Consider the following 20,974-nt stretch of genomic DNA (forward strand, 5'->3'; position numbering starts at 1 on the left):
GTTGGTCTATAATTTTTCTCTTATTTTGGTGTAATTAATCGCCTCCCAAACGTTGTTGGTGTTGTTTTGAAACACCCTGTATATATACACACGGGATGAGGCATTTAACCCTGTTTTTGAAAATATCAGATAAACTACAAATCGGGATTTAAAAAAAAAGGCTTGTAACGAAAGTAGTTTGTCTCAAAAGGGGACATCCTGCGATACCATATTCGACACTCTGCCCCTCGACAACCTACAGAGCTATCTGTCACGCAAGGAAAAATGTTGAAAACAAGTTAGGTATATTTTCCCTGAGAATCCGAATCTGTAATAGAAGATTGGAGGGCTATTTAAGTATTCATAGTTGATCCTTTCCATCTCAAAGGGGCAGGGTTCGAGTGTGCTATCGCTCGATGTTCCCCTTCAAAACGAACAACGTTTCTTAGAACTTTTTTAAAATCCGATTTATAATTTCCTAGATAATCCCAAAAACAAGTTTAAATGTCTCATTTTTTAACTATGAGTAGACCATTTTTATTTTTTGATTACATCGCCATCTATCGGGCAACGAAAAGTGTTGAATGCAAAAGTTGCGTATTTTTCCCGGCGCATGCGAATCTGCAATAAAAATGGGAATTCCTATTTATGATTTCAAAGTTTACCCGCTCCAGCCCCCGGGCAGGGTGTCGAGTGTGGTATCATTAGATGCTCCTGACCAACGTTTCTTACAACGTTTTTAAAATTCGATTTGTAGATTTCCTGCCATTCCAAAAACAGTTTAAAATGCCTCCCCCGGTATATATATATATGCATGGGCGGGTTTAGGAGGTGCAGTGCACTCCCCTTCCTAGTAAATATTCACTACCTAAAATGAAAAGCTATCAGTGAAAATAGCAGCACTTTCCGAACCTTTCTTCCATCATGTTTCCCTTTGGGACTTAAAAGAAAGCAGAGCTTTGCAAAAGCAATAGTTTAAGTTGATTTTGTAAAGGTTGACGGAAAAGATTCACAAAGGAAAACAATATGACAATTGTCAAGTATGGAAGAAAAATGAAGGCAGGAGAAGAGAACATTCTTTCCTGTATATCACTTGCGACCCTCTTTAAAATACTCCCACTTTCAAACCGCTAAACAGTTTAAATTTACATGTTAGTGGATTTTCTAAACTTCTACTACTGATATTATAAACATATTAAATTCTTAAATGTTATAAACAAATTAGGTTGGATAACTGCCAGAAAACACATGTCTCACCATTTTGCCAACATTTGCGCATAAATATGTGCTCATAATATTTGCAAGATACTTTCCTGTCTATGATTTTCTATGTAACATTGCGAGACACGACTTTTCTTCCTGCCCATTTCTCGGAATTCCATGTGTTAATTCACATGTAAAAGAAGTTCGAGTACCTGTTCAGAAATTCGAATCAAAGAAAGGAGACAGACTGACGTCTATTACTAACGGTGGTTCAGGATTTATTAATAGTACTTCATTTCTATTTCTACATAATTCTACATTACTTTACAAAATTATTTCTTTCCAGCATTTGTAAATTAGTACTTTGCTATTTTTGGCAACTGCTTAGCTTTGGCGGGTCAGAGTTTGCACCAATTTTATTTATTTTGTTTTCTTTTGTATTCTATTCCGATGTTGTTTATGGTTTCATACGTTAAATTACGTTACTAACATTAAATTTAATTACAATTGCCGAGCGAGCGTTATCGAGTGAAGGCGGGTTAGAGCCCCAAAGGGCACGTTGTTTTCTATCTTCGTTACCATCAATTCACTTTCGTTTCTCACATAAATACCTTCGACTTGCCTTTACGGCTTGTTCAAATCCCATACTGCCCTAAAAAAAACGTGTTCGATAGTTTCTTGACTACTTGAACACTACTATCAACTCATTTCTTCCGTAAATCATCCTACTTTTTGCTAGTTTTTGGCCCCCAATGCTAAACAATTACTCTACTTTTTAATGCAAATGGAAATGGAACTTAAAAAATCATATTATTTGTTATATAAAGAATATAAGAAAATGCTGTCAAAGAAATTTAAATTTTCTAACCTCCAAATTCTTTAAAACCTAGAAGTAAGATATAATATATTAAAATAAAGTAATTAGTAATATAGTTATTATAATTTGAAAGATAAAGTAAAGAAATGGAAACACATTCCTTCCCGGAAATTTATAGGCCAGGGAAAAAACCCGGGAACATTCCCATTTTTTTAAATTCCTTCCCACTGGGAATATTCCCTCTACACATGATATATCTTTTATTTTGAAACCACAACTCACTACATAGTTTTTTATATACAATTTTTCAACATATTAGAAAAACCTGTTCGGATTTTACTAGATACGCAAAAGCTTTTTCTCAATATGAAAACAATTTTTTAAAGTTAATATGCTGAAAATTTAACAAACTGATTTTCCGTGTTATCACGAATTAAACTGTGAATTTTGTCTGTAAGGATTACATCAAAGTGAATGTAATGTCTCGCATTAGTAGTGATTTAATTTTATATGCCTGAACATTCTTCAGTTTCATTTCTAACATTTTCATACCTCTCTCGTCATCGTTTTATAAATAGCTTGCTAAATGCGGACGCAAGATTCTTCTTATTGTTTCTATAACTTTTATCATAGGTTTTACTTTGCCTTCTCAAAAATAGTTGAATAATTTCTTTTACACCATTAGTATTGAAATAGATGATGTAATAATTTGCCACCTACTTTTAAGTGGTGTGTTTGTAGAAAACAATGTTAAGCTGTGTCAACTCAATATAATTTTTAGAAAGCCAATTTTTCAATAATCGCTCGTTTTGCTAGAGGTACGTTCATATTGCTTTGTATTATTTATTATTTTGCAATGGGCTTAAACATTTTGAACAATAGAGATACTCGAAAACCGTAAGGCATATATAAACATGAAATCGTAATTAAATGCGCATTTAAACTGCTAATCAAAGCAGAATATTCGAGCAGGGGTTTATTCTAGTTTGTTTTTTTTCACTATAAGAATTGATAGCTAAAGATATAAATGTATTCTTGGTCTTAGTACGAACTACCACTGTACACAGATGACAAGTGTGCGTACAGTGTCTGATTAGAAAAGGAAATGAAATTTTTGAGTTTTACGTCCCACGTTTATGCCGCTTAGGCTAAAGGAGACGGTGATGATGAGCAATGAACGAAATGTTGAAATGAAAAAAATAGGAAGAAACAGGAGAACCCCGAGAAAACTTACGCACACGGTGTTTGTTTACCACAAAGTTCACTTAGTGGAGGCTGGGATCGAACACGGAACCCCAAGCACAAGAGGTGAACGCTTTACCACTGAGCCACCGCGGCCCCTAGTGTCTGATTTGAGTGACCTATTCAGTCGTATTATAAAATGGTTTATACACCAAAGCATACGTAATATATATATAATAACAGCTCGAAAAGTACCAAAACAGTAAGTAGAATGGAGTTCAAACTGCGGGAAATCAACTCTGGTATAAGAAAAGATTCGAATTCTGTCCCTAATATATAGCAAAATGTTATTTTGGGGGTCTTAAAAAATGACTAAAAAGAGTATTGCCGTTGCAATTGAACGCCTCTAACCAAGCTTGAATTAAACCAAATCTTTCGCACACTAGGAGTGTTCATTGTGCTTCTCGATTTTATGTGTAAATTTTCCCTGCACTTTTCAACTGGCCCTTGAGTACTTTCTTGCACTTCCGGCACTATGAGGGTAATAACTTCATTTATATTGACTGCATTTCCAAACGTGATTTTCTAATATGTACTTATCATAATATTCACACATAAGAGGGTTCCGTTCTGAATGTCTTATTATGTGTTTTGCTTCATATGAATTTTGAGTAAATTCTACAGTCTTCCAGGATATATGATGTATTTCATGTCTAAGTTTTAACCTTTGATTTCAAATTAGAATTTTTACGAAATTTCTTTCTGCACCTAAATCACGTGTGAAATTTCTATCTTCAATGATTTACATACAAGTATATGTTACCAAACATAACATTTCACTAGATACCCCGCACTCTTGGTACTTGTGAAATTTTACTAGTGCGATGCCATTTTTTACTATATCTTCTTCCACACTCTTAACACGTGTGCGATTATTAACCTGAACGTATTAAAATTTGTCTTGCAAAACTTGACTGTACATTAAATTTCTAGCCACATTCTTGGCACTTTACATGTTCAGGACTTATATGTATGATGTTGCTGTATGCTTTAACATATGTGTTACCAAATGTGTCCTCTGCCTAACTCCCTTTCCACAGTTTTGGCACGTGTAAGGTTTTTCACCTGTATGTATTAACATGTGTGACGCCAAATGTGACTTATGTCTAAATTCCCTTCCACACTCTTGGCACGTGTGGGATTTTTCAGCGGTATGTATTAACATGTGTCTTGCCAAAACTGACTTGTAAGTAAAGTCTTTATTACACTCCTGGCACGTGTGAGGGCGCATTCCTGTATGTAATAACATGTGTGATGCCAAATGTGATTTCTGAATAAACCTTTTTCCACACTCGTTGCACGTGTGAGGTTTTTCACCTGTATGTATTAACATGTGTACTGACATTTCTGACCTACAAATAAACCCCTTTCCACACTCTTGGCACCTGTGACGGCGCATTCCTGAATGTATTAACGTGTGAGTGTTCAAAGCTGACCTCTGATTAAATTCCTTTCCACATTCTTGACATATATAAGGTTTTTGACCTGTATATATTAACATGTGTTTTTTCAAAGTTGACCGCTGCGTAAAGCCTTTTTTACACTCTTGGCAGGTGTAAGGTTTCATTCCTGTATGTATTACCATGTGTGTTGCTAAATGTGACCTCTGCCTAAATCCAGTTCCACACTCTTCGCACGTGTGAGGTTTTTCACCTGTATGCATTAGCATGTGTGTTGCCATAAGTGACCTACTAATAAATCCCTTTCCACACTCTTGGCACGTGTGAGGTTTTTCACCTGTATGTATTAACATGTGTGTAGCCATATGTGACCTATAAATAAATCTCTTTCCACACTCTTGGCACGTGTGAGGTTTTTTACCTGTATGTATTAACATGTGTGCTGCCAAATTTGACCTCCGGCTAAATCCCTTTCCACACTCTTTGCACGTGTGAGATTTTTTATCTTTATATATTAACATGTGTGTTGTCAAAACTGACCTCTGAGTTAAACCTTTTCGTGTAAGAAAAGTATTTGCTTTTCTGGAAACAGTATGTTTATGGAATCTGTAAAAAGTACAACAAACAAGGAAATGGAAATTGATATAAATAATATGAAGCAAGAAAGAAAATGCGACCGCTTGTATATAAATACAGTAATAATGGGATTTTGTTTCATATTATATTTATTATTGCATATTAAATCTTTTGAATTAGCAGGGTCTCATACTCTATTTTTCGTGATAAACGGAACCAGGAACTAGCGAGAGTTCTCCCTATTATTTCAATTCTCCAAAGAAGAGAATGTCGTTTCCGTTATTATCTGAAGTTGTATCTACATTATATATATATATATATATATATATATATATATATATATATATATATATATACACATTAGGGTGGTCCAAATTTATATGGGGAAAAATAAATTTAGGAAATTCTTTGGACTCACCCCCTAAAATGGTTCCATATGGAACCAAATTAAGCCAAGAGAAAAATTAGATCCACTGAATAATTTTAAATGGAGCCCCAAACGAGCTAATGAAACGCTTTTGAATGCGCTTACAATACATAGTGTATGGAGAAAAGCTGGAATAAACTCTCGTAATTTACAAACGGCCCAAGGGAATGAAAAGATATCTTCGATAATGGAACTAGAGGAAGAGACCAACCTAATCTTTTATGTTATCATGGCGGCCGTCTTGAAATCCGCCATCCTGAATTGAGGTCAAAATTTTTAAATACGAAGAGGGTCATGTGACATATCTTTTGAGGTAGCATTTCACCAGATGCACAAATCTGGTATTACTTTCAAGTTACCTATATTTGTGTAAGAGTTATTACGTATTAAAAACAAAATGATTCATGTAATGTTATCTTATTGCAGTTATGGAAGACAGATATGTAAAAATTTTGGAAGTCTTACATAAACTGAATTAAACTGCTTGTTTCTCTTTGAACTACAAATAAGTTTTTTCCATCAAGATGATTCATAGACCATTATGAGGAAAAAGGAAAATTATAACGTGTGAGATGAATCTTTAACATCACCACGTACGTTACTGGTTTGTAATCCTTTTCTCCTATCTTTTTTTCTAACAAAAGTGCTCCCGTTCCGGTTAAACAGCTGTCAACTGCAACAGCATGTTCCGTGTTATCTGTAGAGATCTGCAAAAGCGGGGGAGAAATCAGTGCATATTTCATCAATTGAAATGCTTTTTCTCGCGTTTCATTCCATTCTAATTTGCGTGGCTTGTTTTTCAATGCTTCATAAAGTGGTGCAAGCTCATTGGACATGTTTTAAAAAAGTGACCGGAAATAGTTAACACTACTAAGCAATGATCTGAGATCTTGATTTGATTTTGGTTTAGGAATAGCTGAAATGGCTTTTGTTTTCTCCTCACCCGGATGTATTTGGCCATCTTTGATGTGAAATCCCGGACAATTGATTTCAGTGTTGCCAAATGTAAATTTTCTAGGTTGAAAATAACTGAATATTTTTGTGCGGGTAGTAGCAGTTTCTCAAAGGTATCTAACAATTCTGGAAATACAGGGTGCGGCACGTAAAACTGGCCCGTCGTAATATTCTGGTATATTGTGTTTTTGGCAACACTTAAATAATCTACCTTCCTACCAAGAGATGGCGTGTCGAGGTCGGGTTGACTTACTTGACCTGCAGCAGTCACGTGCAGCCGCAGCCAGTGAAACTTGTCGAAGCCAGTTGACAAAAAGGCCTCGTTGTGTTAAGCCGGGTGAGTTTAAGTGTGTGATAATGCCGTATTCGATACCCGAGCGTGTTGCCATTGTTGAAGGGTTCATTCTCACTGGATCTTTTGTGAAAACAAAGAATTTGTTTCGGGAGAAATTTCCAGGACGTTCTGTGCCAGCAAAAAGCACCATTCAGGAATTGATTGAAAAATGGCGGCGTACAGGATCGGTTCAAAATACTCCCAGGAACAGACGACCATCTGTCTGCACACCTGAATTAAAGATGCAGGTGGAGGAGATAATGACAAGAAATCCTCGAAAGTCAACTAGGAGATTGAGTCAACAGGTTCATGCGAATGAGAGAAGTTGCAGACGTGTTTTAAGGGGACTGAAGTTAAAACCGTACCGGATAAGTGTTGTGCAAGAACTGAAGGAGCCTGACCTGCAGAAGAGGGTGCATTTCTGTTCATGGCTGTTGAGCAATGTTGCCAGTGGTTTCTTGGATCCACTAATGCTCATCATGAGTGATGAGGGCGTGGTTCCACCTGTCTGGGTACGTAAATTCCCAAAACAACCGGTATTGGTCGACAGAAAATCCACACGCAATCCACCAGGTACCCTTGCATGATGAGAAGATTGGTGTTTGGTGTGCCATTTCCGCCACACGCGTTATTGGGCCCATATTCTTTGAGACGACAGTGAACACTGACGTGTATATGGTAATCCTGGAGGAGTTTTATACACACTTGACCGAAGAGGAGCGTCAGTTATGTTACTTTCAGCAGGACGGTGCAACATGCCACACATCAGCTGCATCATTGTCCCTTGTGCATGAGATGTTTACACCAGAGAGGACAATCAGCAAAGGCTTGTGGCCTCCTCGGTCACCAGACTTGTCCACGTGTGACTTTTACTTATGGGGACTGTTAAAGGGAAGAGTATACGAAACAAATCCACACACAATTGAAGAACTGAAGACCAGGATCCAGGATGTCACCAATAGCATTACAACACAAGAACTTGCAAGGGTATATATGAATCTCCTCAATCGTGCTCACATGTGTGTTGAATTGGGCGGAGGACACTTTCAGCCCCTGCTGTGAAGGTGAGTAGTCATATTCAATACATTACATTTCATTTTATGTGTTCACTTTACGGGCCGGTTTTACGTGCCGCACCCTCTTTTTTGGCCCTACGTCTACATCATCAACATTTACTGCGTGATTTTGAGAGGGCGTTTCTTCGAAAATTTGTCTAAATACTCTTTGGAGAGTGATTGTGCTATTCGTTGCACCCATAGGAGTCATCTCTAGCTGAAACATACTGTGATTTAAGTGCAAAGACGGGACAGAAAACGCAGTAAATTCGCGGTCCTTTTTACGAAGCGGCAGTTGAAAGAAGCTGTGATATAAATCGACAACTGTGAAGAAGCGAGCTTCTGAATTGCGTCATCGACAGAAACTATCGTGTCTTTTACAGTTCTAATGGTATTGCATTCATGTACGAAAGTGTTGTTGTCATCGCAAATATAACAGACTTAACTCACGACTCAATTTCACCGTCCCGCATGCAGTGGCGTATTCTGCCTCCGTCAGTGGAACACGACTCCCAGTAGCTCGACCACAGCAAACAATTCAACCTCAGTGTACTTCCACTTCTAAAAGGGAAATGTCATCTTCTATAATAGAGACAACTAATGACACTAATTCGTTATCATTTTCATTAACGTCTAAAGTTCTTACAAACTCCGATTATTTTAATGATATTGATTAATTGGCCTCCATACAGAGTATAGCCTATATTTTGCACAATCTGTTTTAAGCACGCTACTTAACATAATAAGACACACCTTACATTTGTATATATATGTTATTGATGGTGCTGGTATAGATATGTCTACGTATTTTAGGGTTTGTTCATTATTTAGTGCTTTATTTACTCTTATATGTTATATTCGTGTTCCTTACTATGTCTCTTGTCACTTTATGTTAAATCATTCATACTCCCCGATCCACTAAGTACTTCAGACACTCCAGCTTAATTTTAACGTATCACATTGTTTATGTTACAATATAATCGACTGGAATTGTTTCTGATAGAAAAGGTACTCAGATGGAACAACATGCACTTTGACAAGAAAGGGGAATCTAGACGCCACTGAAAGAATACAGAAAGGTACTATGCTGTATTTCTTCGGGATCGCATTTTATAAAATGATGCTCATAGTGACAATGGAACGACCCATCTATGAAACACTTTCAACTCAAAATAGATGTGGTTAAAGACTTTCAATTTCATTTGGTGTTAGATTTAAGTTCATTCTTTTGTTTATTTCATTCTTGTTCCAAACAAAAAACTATGGTATTGAGATACGGATTTTCTAGCTTTATAACATTTACAATACAAAGAAATGATTATACAGAAAACATGCCAAAGCATTTCAACACTTGATATTACCTTTTCTTTTGTTGTTATCATGTGATTCTAGAATGCCTTTTCATCATTACGCACTTCAGACCTAACTTTCGTACATACAAGAGAATACTAGTGCATCTAAAAGTTTTCAGTGCGTTTTACAACATACAGTGATCATCATCCATTCGGACATTCCTCCTCCATGTCACCCACCAGGAAATAGCAAAATACATTGAAATACCACTCATTACTCAGAGTTGGTCCGAGTGTTAAAAGCTTGAAGAAGAAATGTGATGAATCTTTAACATCACCATGTACATTACAAGGACAAAATGAAAAAATAATAAATTCATTCTGATTTAAAAAATTGCAAAATGGAAAACATCATTTGGTTAACAGGTTATTCTTGTGTATTTAGTCAAGATAGAAAGAGAAATCAGAATCCAGCATTCTCTTTTAACTCTCAGTAGCTAAATCTGAAATAGAAATCCGTTTGCTAGAAAGTAGAGTCCCGCAAACGGCAACTATATAAACTAAGAGAATGTGGGTCAAGAGGTCTCACTTCCAATATTCATATTGTGCGTGGAGTTGCTGTGTCACGAAGCCCTAATCTTCAAGATTATTTGAAAGCTGAATTCATCATTTGACCAACCATCCCCAGCAAGTGGCTTTTAGACAACATACGTCAATTTTCACTTGTGATACTTCAAGACGGCTCCATGCACTAAGTCTTGTGTGCTATACAATTACTTTCATTCGAGAGGTCTTGGGTTCGTTTATGGACCTTAGCCACTCTGCATGTAACAGTTTGGGCCACCAGGGCAATGAGGAGTTGACAGTGTTCCATCACAGAGGACATGAGGAGGAGCTTGTGAAGAAACCTTCTACTCACTCGAAAAACAAATATTGTGATTAGAGCGAGAAGTGCATAAAATTCCATTCGTGTGTTCATGAAGCTGGGACAGAACCAAGCGGCCAATGTAAGTAATTCTTGCAATGTAAATTTCTCAATTCTAAAGGATACTCTGGAAGAAGTTTCTCTCATGAATCAATGCCAAATGACTTATTGAGTGTCTAGCTATTAATGTGTTTTGATTTTGATCGATTTTATTAAGTATACTTTAAAGCTAACGTAACAGTGATTTCATAGCTTTGGCATGTAGTTCTTAAATAGGGATCGTTAAATCTCCAATCTTGATGTAGTTCTTTGTATTGGGCATTCACATAGCCTAAGTATACTAGTAATGTGTATAAACACTTATAATCATAAAACAAAATAGTGTGTCGAGTATTACTTAAGATAATGAGCCAAAGGTTGAAGAAAGGCACGAATCTAATTGTAATGAATTACTGCGAAAGAGCTTAGTATTTGTAAAACAATTTTCCTTTAAGTTTGTATTGTCGGTGACCAAGAGTATCAGTCACTTTGAAAGAAAGTTTTATTTACATATTAGGGCAGCATTGCTTGTTGCCTATCTTGAAGGAGATTGATATTACCCCGCCAAAGTTAAAGTTTATAGTCTGGTCTCTCGCAAACTACCACTAATACTACAAAATTTAAAAGTAATATCTCAATCCCTTATTTATGTAGTATCTTTTTGGTAAGTTTGCTACATAGTTCACTTTGTCGCATATAGGAAAAGATTGTCTGTGAGCCTTTAATTATCTGCAAAAGAAACTGTTTGTGTTCCTCGTTCTTCGTAAGAACGTTGTGGTAATCTTCTCCCCTTTCTGCACACCGTTTGTTACGTGGGTGAATTAAACTATTGTCTTTCCTTGAAGATAGTCATTGTTATTTGGTTATGAACTCAGATCACACTCAAGAAACCCTTTGGGTATTTTAAATCTCTCGAGGAAAATTTGTTTGTTGTAACAAAATCACAGATTTCACTTTTCACAATAATTTTTATGGTATCATCTCTTGCGTCAAGCCTCTTTGCTGCTTCACGGCTTCCCCTTATAGTTTTAATTCTTTCAACCAGTTTTTGCTTTTCCATTATGGTAACTCCATCATCAAAAAACCCCAATGCTACGTGTTCCTCCGTCAAGTACCACTGTCGGCGTGAAAATTTAGAAAGAGCCACTTCAGATAATTCAGCATCTATTTGTCTTTAACTGTACAAATCTTTCAAAAAATGTAGATCTTGTAATGGTGAATGGGATGTTTGATCACCTTTAAACGAACTGTGAACATATAGTCGGATCAGAAAGTGCATACTCTCCGAAGACCCGTTTCTATTTGCTTCGTTAAACGAAATTGTTGGTGAAAGAGAAATATTTTAAATAGTAGCTTGCTTTTCCCATTTACCTTACATGGTGAATTGCTTCAGGCAAACGAAAGAAAACTCCTCAAGGGGGTATGCCACCCAAGAATATGATGGTCAGTTCTAAAAATTCCCTGTAATCTTCTCTGCACTGTCCTGCTTCTACAAGTTTGATAGCAAAATTCAACACTTCATTTCATACATCAGAAATATTGTTTGTTACATCATCATCATCAATTCCTGGAACAAAGTTAATGCAATCTATTCTAGACCACTCGTCCTGAAAACACTTCAATAGGAGAACGTCCGGTCCAGATGCAAACGAAACACAACAGTTATCAAATACACATTTTAAAACTAATTCATAAATGTGGTGTCTACAAGGAAGTTATAGAAGGTTATTTTGGAGCTACTGCTCTAGCAGAATGCAAGCGCCGTTGACAAGATCAATATTGCAAGGAGTAGTGTCACAATAAACTGCCTGCACGAACTTTACCATGTTCCATTCTTCAAGCGAATGTACTATAGTAGAATCAATATGTTCTTCTCTTGATGTCGACAAAATGGGAACACCAATTAGCCTCTCATGACAATCTCCTGTAATAATTATTGATAACCTGCCGGCAGTCTCTCTACCAGTTAATACAGCAATAGTTTTCCGTTCCAATGCACAATTAACGCACTTGATGCACTCTGAAATTGTTTCTTGTAGTTCTGAGCAACTTCACTACAGGTTTTCTCTCAGCATCGGTGAATGGAAGACCCATTTATTGCTAGTTCGTCTACATTATGGCCTAATGCCTCTGCCGTCGCTGTCAGATTCTGTATTGCTGCTCTATGAGTGATCTTTTGTCGATTAAGAGCAAGACCAGTCTTTTACTCAAAATTAGTTTTTCCCCCTTTTACATCTCTTGGATGGTCCGGGCACGCACGCATTCGTATTTACATTTTCTCTAACATTCTCAACTGGGTTTTCCTCTTCATTACTTGAACTGTTCCATTTTTTATTTTTTTGGTGTATAAAGTTCAAACAAATTATTTTCAGAAGAACATTTTCTTTCGCGTTCCTTTTTCGTTTGAAGCCGTGCATATCCCTTTCGTTCTTTTCACGCTAAACTCATCTCTTTATTAATCTGAAAAGGATAAATCTTTTCACAAATAATAATTCTTACACGACTAAAGCTATCTTTAAAATAGTGCTAGAGTTGTGCTTCTGGTAGAAAGATACCTCAAAACGATGTCACATGACCCTCTTTCTATTTAAAAATTTTGACCTGAATCCAAGATGGCGGATTTCAATATGGCCGCAATGACAATACCATAAAAATTAGGTATATTTCTTCCTCTACTTCTATAATCCAGGGTATCTTCGCATTACCTTTAGCCGTTTCTAAATTACAAGAGTTTATTCCAGATTTTTCCCATATACTATGTACTGTAATCGGATTCAAAATTTTTTGGTCTCTTGGGGCACCATTTAATATTATTCAATGAAGCTAATTTTTCTCTTGGCTTAATTTGATCCCATATTGAACCATTTTAGGGGGTGAGACCAGCCCGATCTGAAAATTGATATTTATGGATCACCCTTATATATATATGGTATCAGACTTAAATGCATACCAAGCTTCATATGGTACATTATGGAACGAATATCATTATTATAGGTGAAAATGGAGATACAAAGTCACTGAATATGTTTGTTTATAATATCGTTAATTTTACTGCCAGAAAATTTAGTATTTGGCCGAAGATCTTCCAATTCCCCCTACCAGAAACTGTCAATATAATGCAAAAGAAAAGAAGGCGATAACAAGTTTTAAAATTTCAGAAAAAAAATATTTTAAGCAGTAAACCAATCTCCATTAGTGCTTTTAATATCCTCGTAATGCTTTGAGATAAATTTTAATTCACTTAACGACCTTTACGTCTATTGAAATATATCTACTTGGTTATATGTGATATACATATATATATATGTAAGCACTTTTCGGAAATATGGCCTTTTCAGAAACATCAAGGTTTTAATTCCTTCCAATTCTTAACCTGTGTTAGAAATATCTATTATGATTGTAGGATTCAAAACTAAGATAATCAGGATCTGCATTGCCTATTTGTCTTCCTCTGTTGTCACACTGACAAACTTCTAAAATATCTAAGGTTATCATACTGGATCATTATTTGTTTGCCACTTAAAGGAACAAGTGTGCTAGCATAAGTTTTCACTTCACTTGATGAAATGCTATTAAATAAAAATTTTATCATGGCTTTGCAACACTGCTATTAGAGGAATGTCAAACAACGACTCCAAAGTGTCATTTTAATTGTGAAACACTACTACGTTTACCGTTCCTTATTCTAAATGTTAAACGAGCGTGTCAAGACAAATGCTCCAATCTGTATATTAAACACTGACAGAATGGTGTTACACATACATTATAAAAGTAAAGCAGCTGAACTGTTTGAAATAAATTTTTATATATATTAAGTGTCTACCTTCTGTGTTCTTATCATGTTATTTTCATCGTAATGGGTATTGTAAGGAGAGGAGAAGGATTGAAAATCTACGTCGAAAGTTATTGTCTCAAGAATCTCACTTGTTAGAGAAAGCAGACATAGCACATAAGCATATCATTTAAAATAAACTGTCGCGTCCAGCAGCATTTTGGGAAATATCGTATTTAAGAGAGATATGAGGAGTAATGTCTCAGTCCGTAAGCTTGATGTTGAGCTTGCCTGTAATTAGTTTAGGAAAATGGTGAATCGCTTAGATAAAATTCTGCACTGCAGCCAGAGTCAGCATTGGAGAATAAACAAATTTGGGGTGAAGAACTGGGGAGGTGAGGGTGTAGTTGTTTCCCTTTCAAAACTGTAAGTATAGTTTATGAATTTCTAATGACACATTTTTTCAGAGTTGCTACTTACATGGTGACTGGCATGTTTGTGTGGAAAGCCAAAGAAATGTTTCATTTCGATTATTTGGTTAAATCGTTAAAGAGGAGTTTACGAGCAGAGAAATTCCGTCTTCATCTTTAAAATGACGGAAAAAAGAAAAAAATTGAAACTCTTATTAATGAATATTTATATTGAGTGTATTTGAGAGCTACACATTTTCCTCTCGTTTAATTACTAGACTCCACGGAGAATCAGAAGAGATTGTTTAAAAAATAACTAAAAATTATTTCATTCTTCTTTCTGGTCTCGATACTTGAAGATCTAGTCAAAAATTAAATTATAAATGAATTTACCTTACATCACAACACTGAAAATATACTTCTCGCATCCAGCATATATTATCGACTCAAACGACTTTTGTTATTATTATTATTATTATTATTATTATTATTATATTTTGGTTTAGACCGGTTTTAACTAAAAAAATCAGGTGAATACTGAAATTATCCCCTTGATAGAAAGTCCAATTATATTTCCCTCTAAAACAGTTCTGCCTGTTTTATTAATTTCTTACGGTGTAAATAAATTGATAGCTATATCTGAAGCTTTATTAGTGAATAAGTAGATACGTCAATGTAACTGCAAAAGATTAAAAAATATTTATTCTTGAAAATTATCATCAGCACCGAATTACTCATTTAGCAGTTGAATCTTCTACCGAATCGTGATGAAACTTCTTAATAGCATTTTGATTGTTTTTGGTTTTTAGTGTTCCTTTTGTTTTTTATAGCAGCGGAAGGGAGGCAGGTGACTCATTGGCAGAGTGCTTACCTCTGGTTTTTCAAATACAACGGTTCACAATTTACTTCACTTTCAATGTGTAACTTCACATCATCACTAACAATCATTTTCTTCCTATAGGAAAATATTACCCTCAAAAAACCCGAGAGGTCGTGCACATTCTTTAGTGACTAATCGGATTCGATATGTCAACAAAGGAAGGTAAGTGTGTCCACGCAAATATTTCTATAGTAGCAGAAAAGTCACTTAAATATTGTGAATACCAATTTATGGAACAAATTTGGTTTCTTTACAAATTTTTAGTGTTTGAACGGCAACACTTTTCAACATTTACATCTCATTGTTCTGGTTAATCAACTGGTTCGGAACCCTGTAAAACACTAGGCTGTATCCTTTAGAACCTAGTGTGTTGCATAAGCAAAAGTAATGAAATCAATCATAAAACCAAACTGGTTTAATACTTTAATAAAAGATATATATATATATATATATATATATAAAGCGGAAGTCAGCACGAAAGTTCTCATGTCATAATTTAGAAGTAAATTGAATTTTCCCATCCCCATATAAAATGATGGTGTAAATTGAGTTGGTACAACTGCTGACAGCGTGTGTGTACAGTCGTGGAAGATGAATTGTTACGTGTAATTCACGTGTTCGTTAAGATAAGTAGCAGTTTCTCCACAAACCTATCCAATTGTACACGCCAACTGCGAAAACTCTAGTAAGAATTTTATGAAAATTAAGAGACGGTTCTATAAAAGATACAGTGTGTATGTTATGTAATGGCTCTGATTGTTCGACTATACAGTTTGTTCACAATCGTTTCATAGTGGGTACAGTAATGAGATTATACGAATTAATTTTTGAAATTGTGAAATCCTTGATAAATGTGAAGAAAGTAATTTTTGACCTGTACTTCATTTTTTTCAGCTGCCGAAAATGCAAAATATACGGTAGTTGACATATTACGAACTCACACAAATGTACTGAAAGAAAATACGGAAACTTTGAAAGAAATTTGTTTATTTAGAATGAAAACTAGAAAATTAGGCCTATCTATCTACGATCTAGATTTTGCAGCTGTAGTCATAGAGTAATGAATAATCTAGGTATTCATTATTCTATGTAAAACTTAACATTTTAATTTACTGTATATGCCATTAAAGTTTGCAATTTACGTGCAAATATCTGCATTACGAACAAACTATTTATCACAATTAAGCTAAATAAACTATGCAATGTTTAAGTACAAATTTCTGCATTGCATGATATAAAGAAATTATTTGGTTTCTCCCTACACTATTTTAAATTTCATTCCATAAACAAAGAACATAAACACGTTTCTTATTTGTGTAACATTTTTATGTTCTACTACTAAAATCACTAATTTATATATCAATCAAGTAATTATTAGATCAGCACACAAAAATATTCAGCTCAACAAAAATATTTAAAATATTTCTTTTATGATTTTATTAGGTCATTTTACCAGAAATCGTCATGTTAAGCACACAAGTATACTAACGTAGTGTACATCCTCGCACACTACTCACTATGCACTCGCAGACTTGTGAACTTGGACCTTTTGACGCACACTGCGTGGTGTCAGTTCAAAAATTTAACGTACTTCGATTGCGCATTTGTATGTTCTGGACACGGACTTTATCTGCATTCTTCTAAGAGCACTACCATGTAGACACGAATGAAGCTGTGAGTAGCATAACTTCGATTTAAGAAAGCCGTTTAGACATGCAATGGTTTGCAGGATTGTATATTCCCTAAAAAGGTACGACACTATGCAATTCTTCATACCTCAGATTCAACTAGCCAGATGCATGTGATTTCTTGTTAGATAATGAAACAAATGCTAAAGGATTTTAAGACACGACGGATTGCAGGATACAAAACTAAAGTCTTTGCTTGCTTTTGTTTACTTTGCGTAAATCATTCGTACTTTGCATTATAGTTCTACCGGTCTAAAAGCACTTTTTTCGTAGCAACAGGAAGTCGAAAAGTTCTCCGCAAATTCAAATGGATTTGCCTTAATTGACATGGTAGGGTTTATCACAAAATAAACATCCTTCCCCTTGCAGTTAGTATTTCAGAAAACTTAAATAATCTTGAGACTTCAGAGAAGTTTTATATATTCTTTGAAGTATTACTAAGTGATCGTTTTACTTGCGACCATTTTTTTATAAGAAGAATAGCTGCTGAGATTAGCCAGAAGCGTGTCTGTGTTTAATCTTGACACTCAAGACTTTTTAGAAAAGTAGGTGCATACCGATTTTCCGCTACGTTTGGATACATATTTCACTACTGAACTGTCTCCCCTCTTAGAAAGCTAAGCATCAGATTGCGTTATTTTCTGTGATCAAATATTAACAACTCCATTAACTCAGTTTAAAGTTAAAAAAACAAAAATGAATATTAAACTAAGTATTGCAAGTGAAGAAAAAATATGTATATAGATATAGATCTGATGAAAAAATGCATTTAAACGTACCTGGGGGCTTGAGTATTGTTACTTTCTTCTCGATTGTCAATTACTTCAATGTCTTCTTCGTCATCGTTCATATCTCCAATAGTGGCTGAGATGTGGCTGCATGATTCTTTCGTGTTGTGTGTAAGATCGGAGGATTTTGGCTTGATGTTATTGTGAAAACTTTTGTCATTTACTAGTACTTCAGCTGTTGATAAACACTTGACTAAACACATTGCTTTCGAAGATAATTTCCAATCTGATATTGTATCACCCACATTACTTTCTGAAGCTATATTCTCTCCTTCCATTCCACTTTCCCCTTTCTTACATTCCAAAGGTACTGCAAGAGGATCCTTTTGATCCTTAGTGTTAATAGTACATAGTTCATAATTACATTCCTCAAATGACTGGCTTTCTGTTTTTATTTCAAGTTTAACAGGAACGTCTTCTATTTTCATTTCCATTTTATTACAAGCAAACTTGAAATAATGAAAGGGTTGTCGCAAACAAAGAATCGTTCAAGTTGAAGATTTAAAACATTTAGAGTTCAGTGTTCAATGAATCCAAAAAATCTGCAAGTAATAACAAAAAATATTATCACAGTTTTAACAAAATTTATGAACGGGCCGGGAGAAGAAGAGGGTAAGTTCCATTTCTGGTGAAATGAAGCTAGTGGGTGGAATGGTTAGAGTCAGACTAGGATGCAAAACTGAAAACAATATTCTCAAATTTCCGAAATTTAGCTAGAAGTCGTGCCAAAATATTGTTGTACGTAAATATCGGAAATACAGAACCATACCGGAATATCGAAATATAGTATTTAGTATCCAATTTTTTCTTTACTTTCCCATTTGCTAAAGCAAAATCTAATACATTTTTCTTCTAGTTCAAATATAAAAATAAGGGCTACATTCTGTTCCATGTACATTATTTCTTTCTCCTATACATAGGTACATTTTATCAGAATACGATTCATGCGTTTTTGTGATTTCTTTTTAAATAAAGTTGTGAATTCTCAACGCACGATCAGTGTTGATTCAGTACAAAAAACGCCAAATCTCACATTTTCTCTGCTACATTACTAGCCTATATTTCTAAAGTAAAATATGAAAAGCAGTGTTATACGAATTTTCTACTTAAAAATGTATATCATTCTGAACGTTTACCGTAAGAGTTTGAAGAAAGATTTACATGCTCCCTCTAGCCTTTATCTTTACTCAAATAAATGTAACGCTAGGAATTTGTAGTTACATTTATTTTGTCCTCCTTGTTGTTTGTTGTATATGTTGATTTACAGGTCTTGTCCATTTTCGGTATTCTCGTTTTTCCAATACTTAATTGTCACTGGATGTTTCCTGTAGTAAATCATGGTATTGGTTACACTACTGTATAGAGCCCATTTTAGTACCAATGTTATGTGAGACGGATTTACTGGTTAATTTTAAATCTTAACAACAGGAGTTCTTACCAAAAATGAAGGAATTTTTAGCACAGAAGGAGCTCAGGCTAACAAAAACAGATAAAGAGCTCTTATATTGTGTTATAATAGGGCATATACCCACTTTAGCTTTCCAGAATTCAGCGCAAAAACCTTTAAATTAACGAAAAACGTATTACGAGAGTAGGTATATGGTATATTTGAGTGAAATGAAACGTTACATAAAACGATATTCGCTCTCGCGGTAATTTTGTTAAACCATGTAATGACGTTTTTCGATATTTAAAATATCAATGTTAATATCTTCAAATCTTAACACCGAGCAGCTCTATCGGTATGTGTGCCAACGTAAAATTTCATTTCTTTTGAAAATTAAAGTAAAATAAAAGGTGAGAGAAGTATGTTACCATACACCTTAACCAAATTTTTAAAATAAATTTATTTTACTAAAATAAATACTTATTCGTATTAATAGGTTTTTACGATTTAAGGGCATATCTGTCTATTTTCAATGCAGAAACCAGTTATTTTTTTCAATCTTACAAATAAAAAATAGTATATTATTTTTCTTTTGTTTCATAAGTAGTGGTTTGAGTCAGAATAACTTTAGGCACTTCATACACTGTGTCCGTAAAGCGATGGTGCAATTTCGAGCGGAAAAAGGAAAGCAAGAAACGAAGTTAGAAATGTGAAAACTTCAGCAAATAAAAAGAAAAGTATCCAAGTTCTCGTAGAATGATATGCAAGCATGTGCGCAAACAGGTGATGACGCAACACCACGAACTGCACAACACTCAACACCGAAGCCAGTCAAGGTATGAACGGTAAAGGGAATAGTTCAGTGTATTCAGTTGCTTACTAGATTCCAATATGTGACCAAAATGCAAAGTGAATATCTCCATGCGTACAAGATAGCAACACCACATGGAATAACATTACTTCGTGGGATAACCAGTTTAGGGGTACTCGTAATTTGTTGGAGAAACCCTGCTTTGATAGTCTGTCGGTAAGTGATGAGTCTGTAGTGTCTATACGGGAGAGCTACCTAAGCAGACGTAAAAATTTATGCGTGCGTGTGCTCGAAAATTATGCCTAAACAAAACTAGGGTTTTTCGGATAATCGACTAATCGATAAAAATTGATAAAGTTTCAAACTCTTTCGTCGATAAAGAATTTTAACTTGATTGAATTATCGAACTTTCGAGACTCTCGAAATGCTCGAGACATTCGAAGCGCTCCAGACTCTCGAAATGTTCGAGACACTACAAGTGTTCGAGACTCGTAATATACAAGATATTCAAAATGTTAGAAACATTTGACGAGTGTGACACTTTCGAACTGCTCGTGAGTCTCGGATGGATTGCAAGCTGCAGATGCTTAGAAGATAACCGTGTGATCTCATTTTGTCTACTCGTTCGAACATTTTGAAGAGTTAGGAATTATCAGTGGGTTTGGAAGAAACAATGCAATCGAGGCTATTATAGGTGTACATAATATGAACCTACATTGGCCTATATGCAGGATGTTCATTTTGAAAGTTGCCTCCCTTCAAATGAAGTGAAAGAAAAGTTTTTCCCACAGGTCTTTACGACCAATGTTCTTGTATAAAGCTTAACATATCTATCAGGAAAGGAAGAGATATATATATGGAGATAGACACAGCAAGACAAAACATGCATTATTCGAAGGTGATTGGAATCAAATACTCTGTTAGTCCACAAACCGTAACATCATCGCCAACAACAGGACAGACAGAAAAAGGACAATCTTGCACCTGGTTTCGAG

General features: G+C 35.2%; 1 protein-coding gene across 2 annotated transcripts in view; it reads right to left on the reverse strand.

Annotated features, from left to right (window-relative positions):
* Positions 1–2,230: 2,230 nt before the first annotated feature.
* Positions 2,231–20,974, reverse strand: part of LOC145675784 (uncharacterized) — a 35,236-nt gene continuing 16,492 nt past the window's right edge. For both annotated transcript variants that reach the window (XM_081746482.1, XM_081746483.1), the window contains exons 2-3: positions 17,773–18,323; positions 2,231–5,247 (exon numbers count right to left, since the gene is read on the reverse strand). In XM_081746482.1, the coding sequence (XP_081602608.1) occupies positions 4,206–5,247; positions 17,773–18,215 (1,485 nt within the window). In that variant the 5' untranslated portion in view covers positions 18,216–18,323 and the 3' untranslated portion in view covers positions 2,231–4,205. The remainder of the gene's footprint in view (positions 5,248–17,772; positions 18,324–20,974) is intronic.

The sequence above is a fragment of the Thermobia domestica genome, chromosome 18, assembly GCF_964235325.1.
Source record: "Thermobia domestica chromosome 18, izTheDome1.hap1.1, whole genome shotgun sequence".
NCBI classification, from domain to species: domain Eukaryota; kingdom Metazoa; phylum Arthropoda; class Insecta; order Zygentoma; family Lepismatidae; genus Thermobia; species Thermobia domestica.